Source organism: Suricata suricatta, chromosome 10 (assembly GCF_006229205.1).
Source record: "Suricata suricatta isolate VVHF042 chromosome 10, meerkat_22Aug2017_6uvM2_HiC, whole genome shotgun sequence".
NCBI classification, from domain to species: Eukaryota; Metazoa; Chordata; class Mammalia; order Carnivora; family Herpestidae; genus Suricata; species Suricata suricatta.
In genome coordinates this window covers 17383769-17396395 of record NC_043709.1, presented here as the reverse complement: position 1 = coordinate 17396395, position 12627 = coordinate 17383769, and the positions used below count along the sequence as shown (strand labels likewise).

At 48.8% G+C, this 12627-nt stretch overlaps 1 protein-coding gene across 1 annotated transcript in view; it reads left to right on the top strand.

Moving 5' to 3' along the window:
* The window catches only part of STAB2 (stabilin 2), a 150163-nt gene that overhangs the window by 124066 nt on the left and 13470 nt on the right, over nt 1-12627 (top strand). The window contains exons 54-58 of the mRNA XM_029955429.1: nt 563-712; nt 2402-2506; nt 4012-4119; nt 6098-6291; nt 7733-7874. Coding sequence (XP_029811289.1) covers nt 563-712; nt 2402-2506; nt 4012-4119; nt 6098-6291; nt 7733-7874 — 699 coding nt within the window. The remainder of the gene's footprint in view (nt 1-562; nt 713-2401; nt 2507-4011; nt 4120-6097; nt 6292-7732; nt 7875-12627) is intronic.

Sequence of the window (12627 nt, the reverse complement as noted above, 5' to 3'; positions counted from 1 at the left end):
GACACTCCATTCATTGTGGCCCCGTTGAGAAGATTCTGGGCTGGAAGTACATGCGATCACCCAGTGTCCGTCCACACTCCATCACTTACATGTGCGCTTTTCACAAAACTTGGTGCCATCCCTTATGTCTGTTCAGTGCCTTATGTTTTGAAAGTATTCTCCGTTGCAGTAACTTATTTGATCTTCGGTCACAATGTGGTGTAGGTCAAGCAGGTACTGTGTCGTCACCGCCACCATCATCATCGTCATCTAGAGCTAAGAGAACTGAAGCTCAGAGAAATTCAGCCCAGATCTCTGCAAATCCAAGGTTCCTAACCCCACATACAGTGCATAGTTCAGCATACTGCCCTGCTTCAGTAGAATCCTATCAGATACACTTAAATTCGTGTCCCAGACTCTGTCCTAAATACCCATGACACTTTGTGGGTGTTTCCCCGGGGCCACAGTCTTCCTGGACCAGTGGAGATCAGCCCAGCACTAGGGCAGGTCGGCAGCACAACTACGAAAGTGCTGAGCTGCTCTGGGGGGGGCTGGTGAGCCGCTGCTGTGTCATCTCTTCCAGCCTGCCCTGGCGGAGCGGACACCCCGTGTAATAACCGGGGGGTCTGCCTCGATCGGTACTCAGGCACCGGAGAGTGTAAGTGCCAAACCGGCTTCAACGGGACGGCGTGCGAGCTGTGCCTGCCGGGGAGATTCGGGCCTGACTGTCAGCGTACGTATGTGCCTCCGTGCCCCCTGCCTGCTGTTCCACCGTGCGCTCCCTGCCCTCCTCCTCCACACCACCTGCCTGACCCGGAACCAACCCTCCTCCCCTCTCCCCCCCGCCCCGCCTCCCACCTGCCTGCCTTCACATGCTTTTCCCTCCCTGGACGTCTCCCAGTTTCCATCCATGGAAAGAGCCTCACCTCTAGAAGCAAAATCCACATCCCTGCAGCCATCAACGCAAGCTGTGGCTTAACAACATTCATTCATTCATTCCTTCAACCAAAATGTATTTAGAGTCCTTATTAATATTGATAGCTAATGTTTATAGAGCTCCTCCTATATGCAAGGTAAGTATGTTTAGTTCTCACAACAACGCTTTGTAGTAGGTCCCGTTATTTTCTCTACTTATCAGATGAGGAAACTGAGGCACAAAGAGGCCGAGTGACTTCCTCAAAAGCCAAGAATTGTTCTAAGTTGTAGGGATGCAGTGGTGTTGGAAGGGGGCCAAATCCCAGCTCTCAAGGAATGTACACTCAAAGGGAGGAAACTGATTAAAACTGCAGAAACAAAGATACTTATAAAGATAGAAGAAGCAGGTGATGGAGATGGAGAAGGAAAGGAGGCACTGTTTTTAAAGACATTTTACACAGGGAATATTTGCGGAGACACCTCAAAGAGGAGAGGGGCAGGCATGGGGATATCCAACAGCAGCTTGGTCCAAAGACATTTTCCATCATGCTGGAATGTTTAATAACTCTACCATCGAGAATGGAAGCAGGTAGCCCCCTGTGGCCACTAAACATTCAAAATGCATGACTAAGGGTTTTTTTAATTTTTAATTAGTTTACATTTAAATAGCCACTTGTAGCAAGAGCTGCTGTACAATACAGTGCAGACTAGAAGGGTGGCTTTCCTGGAAGAGAAATGAGCAAATGCAAAGGTCCTGAGACAGAAGTGGGTGTAGCATGAACCGCAAAGAGGCCAGGGTGGCTGAGCAGAGTGGGCAAAAAAGAGAGAGGAAAGAACTGAAATCTGAAGGTCCCCAGGGGCCAGGTAACATAAGAGCTTCTTGGCCGAAGACAGCCCTTAAAATAGACAACACCTATTCTAAGTGGAGGACTGTGAATGGGGGAGAGGTGGGGAAGGGGTTTCATGAGCAGATTGGAAAGGGATGCTCCAGCTGCCCTGAGGGGAATATACTGTAGAAGAGCAGAAGCGGGCCAACACCAGGAAACTGAATGCAATGATCTAGGTGACAGCCGGTGGTGCCTTGGCCTAGGGTGACAGTGCTCCATCAAGGTGGCAACAGGTGGAAGAATTGATACGTATCTTGAAGATTTCACTGTTACATGGATTTCTCTGTTAGGAGGCCCTAGATGAGGTTCTCTCCCCCTTGTATCCAGTTACAAACCCCATGACACCCTCTCCTTCTGTGTTTATATCACCGTGTTTATATGTTCAAAGTCAGTTACTCCTACCCATGAGAACAGGAACCTTACGTCTTCTGTTTTTCACTGTAAGCTCATTGCCTAGTCCTGTCTGCCCCACGATAGCCACCAAGTTCATGATTTGTGGAAGGTTTAAAGGAATGGTGCCCTCACACTGACAACACGGCCAACACGTGGTCAGAGAGCTGGCTGATTGGATTTCAATCCATCATCACTGATTACCGATCATGTTCCAATTTGCTTTACAGCCTGTGGCTGCTCAGACCACGGACAGTGTGATGATGGCACCACGGGCTCCGGGCAGTGTGTCTGCGAAACAGGGTGGACAGGCCGCTTCTGCGACACTCAGACAGGTCTGTCATGGGTGTGGTCAGCTGCCGGCAGCACCAGGCTGCAGCAGAGCCCCTGAGAGCATCCACCTGAGGTCGGGGGTCTGAGTGACACCTGAAAAAAAACAACAAAACAGGTGTTTCCTTTTCCACAAGGAAAAGATGATTTGGATATGTGACTTGGGCCTTGGGAGGTTTGGGGACTTGAAGGAAAACTGGGTGAAGAGATTTAACTCAAACCCACAGAACTAGCATGCAATCCTGTGCAACCCTGGAAGGACCCACTTCGAGCAAACGATACAGGACTGGGCAGGAGTGGTCCCTCAGGATCGTGGTGCCTTGGGATCGTGGTCCTTAGGATCATGGTCCCTCAGGATCGTGTTCCCTCAAGATCGTGGCCCCTTGGGATTGTGGTCCCTCAGGAAAATGGCCGCTCAGGATCATGATCCCTCAAAATCATGGTCTCTCAGGATTGTGGTCTCTCAGGATTATAGTCCCACAAGATCGGGGTCCCTCAGGATCATGATCCATTGGGATCGTGGTCCCTCAGGATCATGGTCTCTCAGGATTGTGGTCCAGATATGTGTGACACAGAACTGAAATACTTGCATAGAAAACCACAGTTCTTTGGAATCCAGGATTTGACCCCTGATTCTGCTAGTTACTAGACAAATAGCCTTACATAACCCACCCTCTCTGGGCCTGGATGCACACATCCACAAAAAGAAATGCACATTGCACGCTTTGCAGGGGAAGGAGCTGCGAGGGTCGCAGATGGTGGCTGTGAAGTGCTGGGCTGCGGGGGGCCGGGGGGAGGCTCTAACAGGAGCTGGCACTATCATCGTTGGTCATGATAGTCGTCATCACATCTGGATCCTCGCTGAGCAGCCAGTGTTCCGAGGCCTCCCGCCCTCCCCGAGCCCCGTATTCTGGCGGAATGTCCAAGATATGAAGGGTGAATCATCCTGTGAATCACCGGGCAGAAGGGCACGACTAAGTTCTTCCTATAGGTTTAAGCAACCTGACTTTCCGGAATCCTCAAGCTTAGCTTCCTCCACCTTCCCCACCTCCCCTGACCACCCCATCCTGCCTCCTGTCTCCTGTTGAGACAGTAGCCCTCCTCATGCACCAGAGCTCCAGACTCCTCCCAAGCTTAGTGGTGCCTCAGAAGGCCATGGAATTTCTCCTCCGATTTAACCGTCTCCTTCTGGAACCCCATACCCTTAGGGCTGAAGAGCTACTAATCTGCCAAATTCATCCTTGTCGAGGTATAAAGTCTTAACTGGTTGCCCATAAAGGTGACATATTACATTTTAGTCTGAATAACATTGCAGAGTTAATGTCTTAACCTTAAGGAGCAGTTCTGGAGTCTCGGAATCCGCAGGCTGGGAGGAGCCCTCTGCTCCCGCTGTAAGGGGGCACTTTTGAAACTCAGTGACAGGCTGGAGAGCGAGCCGCGGAGGAGCCCCGCGGAGGGTCCCGTGTCCTCCCACCACAGGCAGCATGACCAGAGACCTCTTTGTTCACAGTTCTGCCCCCTGTGTGCACGCCTCCGTGTTCTGCTCACGCCACCTGTAAGGAGAACAACACGTGCGAGTGTAACCTGAGCTACGAAGGGGACGGCATAACATGCGCGGGTGAGTCCCGACCTCGGGAGTGCGAGGCAGCCGGGCCGTGCGGGAGCGGAGCGGGCGCGGTGCCAGCGCCCGGACTTCCTCCGGCCCTTCCGGTCCGCCCTGGGCCATTCCGCCCATACCTACCTTCTCTGGGACTCAGTTTCCTTAGTGGGTTTGCTAATACCTGACCTGCTGACCTGCCGGGTCACTGTTTTGAAATCGCTGTGCAGACTCAAAGTGAGGCACTTTATTTTATAGTGTTTTTGTAACTCCACAAATAATCTGGACTAACTTTTAAAAAATTCAGAAATTGCATGGAGGAGGGTATTTATTGAGATGAACACTGGGTGTTATATGGAAACCAACTCGACAATAAACTATATTTGAAAAAATTTCAGAAATTACATTATAGTACTAAAAAAACAACATTTACTGGGGCACCTGCGTGGCTCAGGCAGTTAAGCTTCTGACTTTGGCTCAAGTCATGATCTCATGATTCATGGATTTAAGCCCTGAATTGGGCTCTGTGCTGACAGCTCAGAACCTGAAGTCTGCTTTGGGTTCTCTGTCTCCCTCTCTCTCTGCCCTTCCCCCCATTCTCTCTCTCTCTCTCTCTCAAAAATAAAATAAAGGTTTAAAAAAATTTTTTAAATAGTTACACTCATCACTTGGAGAGAACCACTCTGAACTTTGCAATGTCTGTATTTAGTAGTTAAGATACAGCTTCAGCCACACGGAGATCCAAAGAAACAGCACTATAAACAAGGCAGCTGTTCAGATGCTTTTTTTTAAATCTCATGTAATAGTTTGAATGGAAGCATCCAGAGCTAACAGAGACCTAAAAGGATACCTCGGAGCCCAGACTCCTTCTGTCTTCTTGCTGTGCCACCAGTATCATCAGCACATCCTGGGCAGCAGGACAGAGAAGGGAGAGGAAGGAGGCAAACCTCTTTCCCTTTAAGGATGCACCTAGAAGTTGCTAAACATTGTGTCTGTTCCCATAGCATTGGCTGGAGCTCATCATCTGTCATACCTAGTTGCAAAGGAGCCTGGGAAATGTAGTCTTCGGTTAGGCAACCATGAGCCCAGCTAAAAATCCTTCACTATAGAAAAAAGAGACAATAGATATTAGGAGAAACTCTGCTAGTGTCAGCCCTGTGCACTTTCTAACTTCTTTCATGAGGAAAGGTTCAAATAGAGGTACTTGCTTTAGCAAAGTAAGACCCTATTGCTGTACCTGCTGCTTTGTCATCCACTACAAGGCGGCCCAGAAGGGGGTCGCTGATCACCCAGGGCCCCAAAGACCCAGGTTCTTTCTTTCTGCTCTGCCATCGTTAGGAGGAGGCCTTTTGTCTTTCAAAGTCTCAAGTGGCTGCTGCAACTCCAGGCAAAAAGCTAGGCAAGAGAGACCAGATGGCTTTCCAGCTGCTCCGGAGGCTAGATCTAAATCTAGTATTGGGTTGAAATTTAAGAGTTGGTGAAAACGAAGGTCCCGACCGGTAGCACAATGCAGTGGGGACCGCATGGGCTTTGGGGCCAGACCAGCCTGGCCTTAAATCCCAGCCCTGAGGTGTTATCACCGTTTAGCCTTTGTCAGATCAGTTAAACTCTCTGGGTTTCAGTTTGATCATCGTAGAATGGGGTAATGGTGCCCATCTCACAAAGTACTCAGGAGTGCACTAACTCTGGGCGTGCATGCACACAAACACATAACGGCCCCGACATTAAACCTCCTACTAAAGTGGAGGCTGGAGGTATATGACAGAGGGGCCAGAAATAGACATGTCATCAGGCCTGGTTTATGAGGGTATCAGCCACAGGATACTAGTGTTTGCAAAGGCTAACACAGAGGCCACTGGGCCTGGGGAGAGAAGCCCCCAGTATGTCAGGGCCCATATACATCCCAGCACCCCTGATGCCAGGGCAGCCCGGGCCCCCATCCGAAGGCCACCTTGCCCAGACAGTGGTTAAGTGAGCCGTCTCCCCTCTGCGCCAACAGCCGTGAACTTCTGCAAACAGAACAACGGGGGCTGCGCCAAGGTCGCCAAGTGTTCCCAGAAAGGCACCAAGGTCTCCTGCAGCTGTCAGAAGGGATACAGGGGGGACGGCCGCAGCTGCACAGAGATCGACCCCTGTGCTGACGGCCTCAACGGCGGCTGTCATGAGCATGCCACCTGCAGGATGACTGGCCCGGTGAGTGTCCTGTCCCCGCCACCCCGGGAGATGGGGGGCCCTTCTGCCCCTGGCTCAGCCTGGCTCCGCTCCGCTCACTGTTCAGCTTCCTTCCCACCGTCAGTGCGTGTGTTGTTAAGTCTGGGGGCTAGGTGCGAAGTGGCACTCTGAGCAGAGAGAGGACATTAGGGGAAAGCTGGTGAAATCCACATGAAGCCTATTGTTTAGTTAATAGTAATGAGCCGCTGTAAACTTCTTAGTTTTGACGAATGCACTGTGGTTCTCTAAGATGGCAACGGAGGGGAACCTGGTGAGGAGTGGATGGTGGCTCGTTCTGCTATCTTTGCAACTTTTCTATGCATTTAAATAAATAAGTAAGTAAATAAGCATTTAAAATTTTTTTTTAAAACTATCCAAAATTTAAAGTTCATTAAAACAAAAAATGTTGGCGAGAAGTGGTGGGAAAAGTGCAAGTTTGGGCCCTCGCTCAAGTCTTTTTACAGTGAATCAGGGGCACCTGGGTGGCTCAGCTGGTTGGGCATCCGACTCTTGATTTCAGCTCAGGTCACGATCCCACAGTTTGTGAGTTTAAGCCCCGTGTTGGGTTCAGCACAGAGCCTGCTTGGAATTCTCTCCCACTCTCTCTTTGTCCTTCCCCCCGCATGCACTCGTTTTCTCTCTCTCTCTCTCTCTCTCTCTCTCTCTCTCTCTCTCTCTCTCTCTCTCTCTCACACACACACACACACACACACACACACACACACACACACACAATAAATAAATAAACTTAAATATAGAGAGAGAGTGGAATCTGTGCCCTGGTCCCCCGTTTATCCGTTGGCAAGAGAAGGTGGCCCACAATAATGTCTGTTATGGTCGTAAGTGTGACTTAGAGTCACTCTCTGAGCCTTAGCGCCCAGACATACACCCTGTGGCCTGGCGCTGGCCACTTAATGTCTCCAGTGTGAGTTTCCTCATCTGCTAAGTGAGCCTCATAGAGTTGTTGTGGGGATTAAACGAGATCGTTCATCGATTCCGTGAGTGATCACCAGGCACGTACTGTATGCTGTCGCAGGGGCCGGGAGGTAGCAATAGAAGGCGTAAGCGAGCGTGGAGGGCGGAGGCCACGCCCACTGCAGAAACCAGCCCCGGAGCTGCTGCGGGAAGCGCCAGGAGGCGGAAGCACATACACTGGGCCAGTGTGGTAGAAAGGGCTGGGAGAGCGGCTTTGTGTAACGTGCCAGGGACGCTCCCCCGGAGGAGGCGACATTTCCGCTGAGAAGACATTTCCCCGTGAGCCGGTGAAAACATGACACATGGCAGTCACTTCACTCCCGCTGGACGGGAAGGGCATCTTCCTGGTGCTTCTGGGCGTCTCCTGTGCTGGATGGTGGTCCACAGAGCACATGGGGGTCCCAGGGTCCTAGGAAAGGGGCTTTCATCTCTCCCGCTGTCCCCTCAGGGCAAGCACAAGTGTGAATGTAAAAGTCATTATGTGGGAGACGGGATGGACTGCGAGCCGGAGCAGCTGCCCGTGGACCGCTGTTTGCAGGACAACGGGCAATGCCATGCTGATGCCAACTGCGCCGACCTCCACTTCCAAGGTCAGTGTGGCTGGGGGCTGCTGGCCCAAAGCACCGTAGTCTCTGTCAGGCTTGGGGAAGGTTTTTAATGTTTATTTGTTTATTTTGAGAGACAGCCTGAGCGCACTAGTGGGGGAGGGGCAACAAGAAAGAGAGACAGAATCCCAAGCAGGCTCTGAGCCATCAGTGCAGAGCCTGATGCAGGGCTCAAACTTACAAACTGTGAGATAACGACCTGAGCCGAGATGAAGAGTCATATGCTTAACCGACTGAGCCACCCAGCCACCCCTCAAAGCACCCTAGTCTCTGTCAGGCTTGGGGAAGAGACTTTGTAAGAGCAAAGGGGAACAAAATTAAAAACCAGGGCCAAGCAGCCCAGGCATTGCTTAGGACCCAGCACCCAGGAGGTGGCTGGCTTCTCTAGCAGGGGAGGGAAATAAACTCAGATCTGGACCCTGAGCCTTAGGACCAGGACAGAGCGCAGAGGTCATCCATCCTGACTTTTCCTGCTTTCCCCAGGTTGCTTAGCAACCATTGACTGGAATTAAATCCACGGGGGACAATTTGGGGTTTGACTAACAGAGAAGAAGCACCTACCACACAAAGATGCAATTTCTCAGCAGTCTTTTGGCTAATACATGTTGATTGGCATGTATGGCATTCTCTTCCGAGGGTGATTTGAATGGCTTTGTAAAAAGCCCATAGGTGGAATGAAAGAATCACCACACACAGTAAAGTAAAAAGCCAAGAGAAAAGCATAGAGGTGCAGATGACAGGGCATCTTGAATCCGAGCTGAGGAAATCCACACAGGACCCACCGATGCACGTAATTCTGAGCCAGGGCAGGGAGGGATTTCAGTGGCTCGGAGAGCAACTCAGGCATTATGTGCCACGGCCAATCAGGACGAATGGGATGTGTCCGCCCAGGCTGGGTTTGTTTCACAGACATGGTCACTTCAGTGAGGCGGGTTTTACATAGCTCAGTGATAATTATTGATTTAACACCCGTTAGGTGCTGTTTTGGTGCATTCGGGCTATTACATCAGTGTTTCATCATCTGGATGGCTTATGAGCAATAGGAACGTGTTTCTTATAGTTCTGGAGGCTGGAAGGCTAAGATCAGGGTGCCGGCATGGTCAGGTTCTATGGGGGGCTCCCTTCTGGGTTGCAGACTGCTGTCTTCTTGTGTTCTTATGCAGCATAAGGGCCAAGGAAGCTCTCTGGGGTCCCTTTTATAAGGGCACTACTCCGGGAGGCCTGGCTGGCTCAGTCAGCAGGGCAGGTGACTCTTGATCTGAGGGTCATGAGTTTGAGCCCTATGTTGAGCATAGAGATTACATTAAACACACACACACACACATACACACACACACACACACACACACACATACTAATCCCACATGAGAGGGTTTACCCTCATGACCTAATTGCTTCCCAATGGCCTCGCCTCCTAATATCAACGTATTGGGAATTAGGATTTAGATCTATGAATTGGCAGTTGGGGAGGGACACAGACATGGGGTCCATAACATGTATCAAATCCTAAGATACTTCAAACCCCTCTTGAGGATGAGCTAGAAGTGTAAGCAACAGAAATACATAGGCTGGATGATATTGTCTCCTTGCGAGGAGACTGCCCATGTAATTTACATTTGTAAATTAGCAGGACAAGGAAAGGCGAGTAACAAAACAGACAGCAGTTTGTCTCAGGCAGATAGCGCAGTGAGAGTGAGAATAGAGAAAAATTGAGAGCAAGGATTCAAACAGATATATGTACACCCATGTTCCCCTCAAAATGGAAACAACCTTAGTGTCCACCAGCAAATGACTGGATAAACACACTGTAGCCTATTCGTGCAGTGGGATCTTATCCAGTCCTTAAAAGGAAGGAAACTCTGACATGTGCTGTAATATGAATAAAACTTGAAAACATTATGCCATGTGAAATAAACCAGACACAACAGGGCAAATATTGTAGACATACATAAGGTATTTATAACAGGTAAATTCATAGAGACAAAGTAGAACAGAGGTTACGAGGGGCTGTGGGGGGTGGGTGGAGGGTCATTATTTAATTCAGACTGAGTTTCTGGTTGGAATGATGGAAACGTTCTAAAATAGATAGTGGTGATGATTGCATAACATTGTAGATCTACTTAATACCACTGAATGACACACATAAAATGGTCAAAGAAGTGGGGTGCCTGGGTGGCTCAGTGATAATCTCATGGTTCATGAGTTCAAACCCCATATCGGGGTACCCCATATCGGGGTCTGTGCTGACAGCTCAGAGCCCATTTCAGATTCTGTCTCCATTTCTCTCTGCCCCTTCCCCACTTGTGCTCTCTCTCTCTCTCAAATATAAATAAAACATTAAAAAAGGGTCAAAAAAGTAAATTGTATGTCATGTATATCTACCACAATAAGAAAACTTTTTAAAGAATAGTCAGGGATGGGAAAGATTTCTAGGGAAGATGAGAGAAGGAGTCTTCAGAGACGCCTAATAGAAGCCTAGGACTATGGTGGAGACTTAAAAGATGTCAAGGCAATGACCTCAAGATGACAGGGTCTCGACTGGGAAGAGGGGTGAGCTCAGGGCACACGACGGGCATAGAGAGCAGGACAAGTAAGTCACATCAGGTTTCCATCAAGATAGAGCGAGCCCAGCGGCAGCTGGGTTAAAGCCGATGGGAGGGCACACGGCACAGAGTTTGAAAGCTTGGTTGAGGACATTCTGTGTTCAAGGTTGTGGTAAAGCTGCCAAGCAGAGAGATTATTCAGGCAGTTGCTATTTAGGACGGGGGCCAAAACGAGCAGCTGGAACCAAGGATGTCGATCTATGAGTCACTTGCCTCAAGAAGTATGAAGTCCAGAAAGCGCTTGGCTTGTTTCTGGAGGACATGATCCACTGGGCCAGCCCTGCTCATGCCACAGCTCACGCACAGGTGGAAACCTCTTCAGTTCCTCCGTCTTCTCCGGGGGCTTTGCTCTTCCGCTGGCGAACGAATGCCAGGAAAGTGGCGGTGTTGCCAAGTGGCCAGGTATCATGTTGGACCGACCTTCTGTTGTGGCTGAGCAGTTACCGTTAGCAAGGCAGGATGGCCCTGGGCTACAGCCTCAGCTCTTCCTGTGACATGATTACAGAGCCAGCCCACAGTCCGCTTGTGCCTGTTCTCCCGGGTCAGAAGGCAAAGCGCTGCCGCCTTTATGCCAACCAACTTGACAGTGTGTGTTGGGAGCCTCGAAGTAATGATGCCGTGCGGCGCCTGGGGGCTCTGTAGGTGAAGGGTCCGACTCTTGATTTCAGCTCAGGTCGTGATCTCACAATTCGTGAGTTTGAGCCCCACATCAGGCTCCGAGCTGACAGCACAGAGCCTGCTTGGGATTCTTTCTCTCTCCCTCTTTCTTTCTGCCCCTTGCCCCCTCAAAATAAATAAATATAAACTTTTTAAAAAATCATTTAAAAAATGTTTTTAATTCATGCTGAGACTCAGTAGCTGCATTTCAAGGAACCCATCCTCCAGAAACCATCTAAAAAGAGAAGTGCCCTTTAAGTGGCATTTGATAATGAACTTGACAATGTAAAAATAGTGAGTTGGTTTTTGAACTATTTCTCGTCTCTGCATTCCTTGTCTGGCTAAGATATCAGCCAGGAAAAAATGATAAATCTTTCAGTGTCTTAGGGGTGAAATGGCTAGAAAACCTTTTTAATCAAAAGCAGAGTCCTCGGCAAAAACTCACTTTAAGGTGTTTTTTCATGTCTTGAAAGTTCACAAAAATTATTCAATTATAAGTATTGAGGGGGAAATCATGTTGCCTGAGAAAATTTGTAATATGGGAAGTCATCATGATTTAATGTTTTAAAAAAATATTTCTTTTTAAAAAAATTTTTAACGTTCATTTATTTTTGAGAGAGGCAGAGACAGAGTGTGTGGGGAGGGGCAGAGAGAGAGGGAGACACAGAATCTGAAGCAGGCTTCAGGCTCTGAGCTGTCAGCAAAGGACCCAACACGGGACTCGAACCCACAAACTGCAAGATGGTGGCCTGAGCTGAAGTCCGATGCTTAACCAACTGAGCCACCCAGTGGCTCAGTGAATCAGGGGCATCTGGGTGGCTCAGTTGGTTAAGCTTCTGACTTCGGCTTAGGTCATGATCTCACTGTTTGTGAGGTCAAGGCCCACATCCGGACTCTGTGCTATCAGTACAAAGCCCGCTTTGGATCCTCTGTCATGCCCCCTCTTCTCTCTGCCCATCCTCTGCTCAATTCTATCTCTCAAAATAAATAAATAAAAACTTAAAAATAATAAGTAAATAATTAAAAAAAGATTTCTAAACACTATATGCAGTAAGCTGCCACATTTGTAATGTATGTGACAGTAAATACATCAGTAAAAAGACTAGAAGAGTATGAGATTATATCAAAATAAAAAGTTGCCAAAAGAAAGTAAAAATTCTTCAGGGAAACTACACCAAAATGTTAGCCATGGAGTAGTTATTTCCCAGGGCTGAGATGATAGGTGATTTTTGTTTCTTTCTTTTCTTACTTTTCTGTATTGCCCAAATTTCTACAATAACATGTGCTATTTTTATAACTGGTCTATTGTTTACAGCGCTGCTATAAACATTGGGGTGCATGTGCCCCTTCAAATCAGCATTTTTTTATCCTTTGGATAAATACCTAGTAGTGCAATTGCTGGGTTGAAGGGTAGATCCAAAATCTACAAGGAACTCACCAAACTCCACATCCGAAAAACGAATAATCCAGTGAAAAAA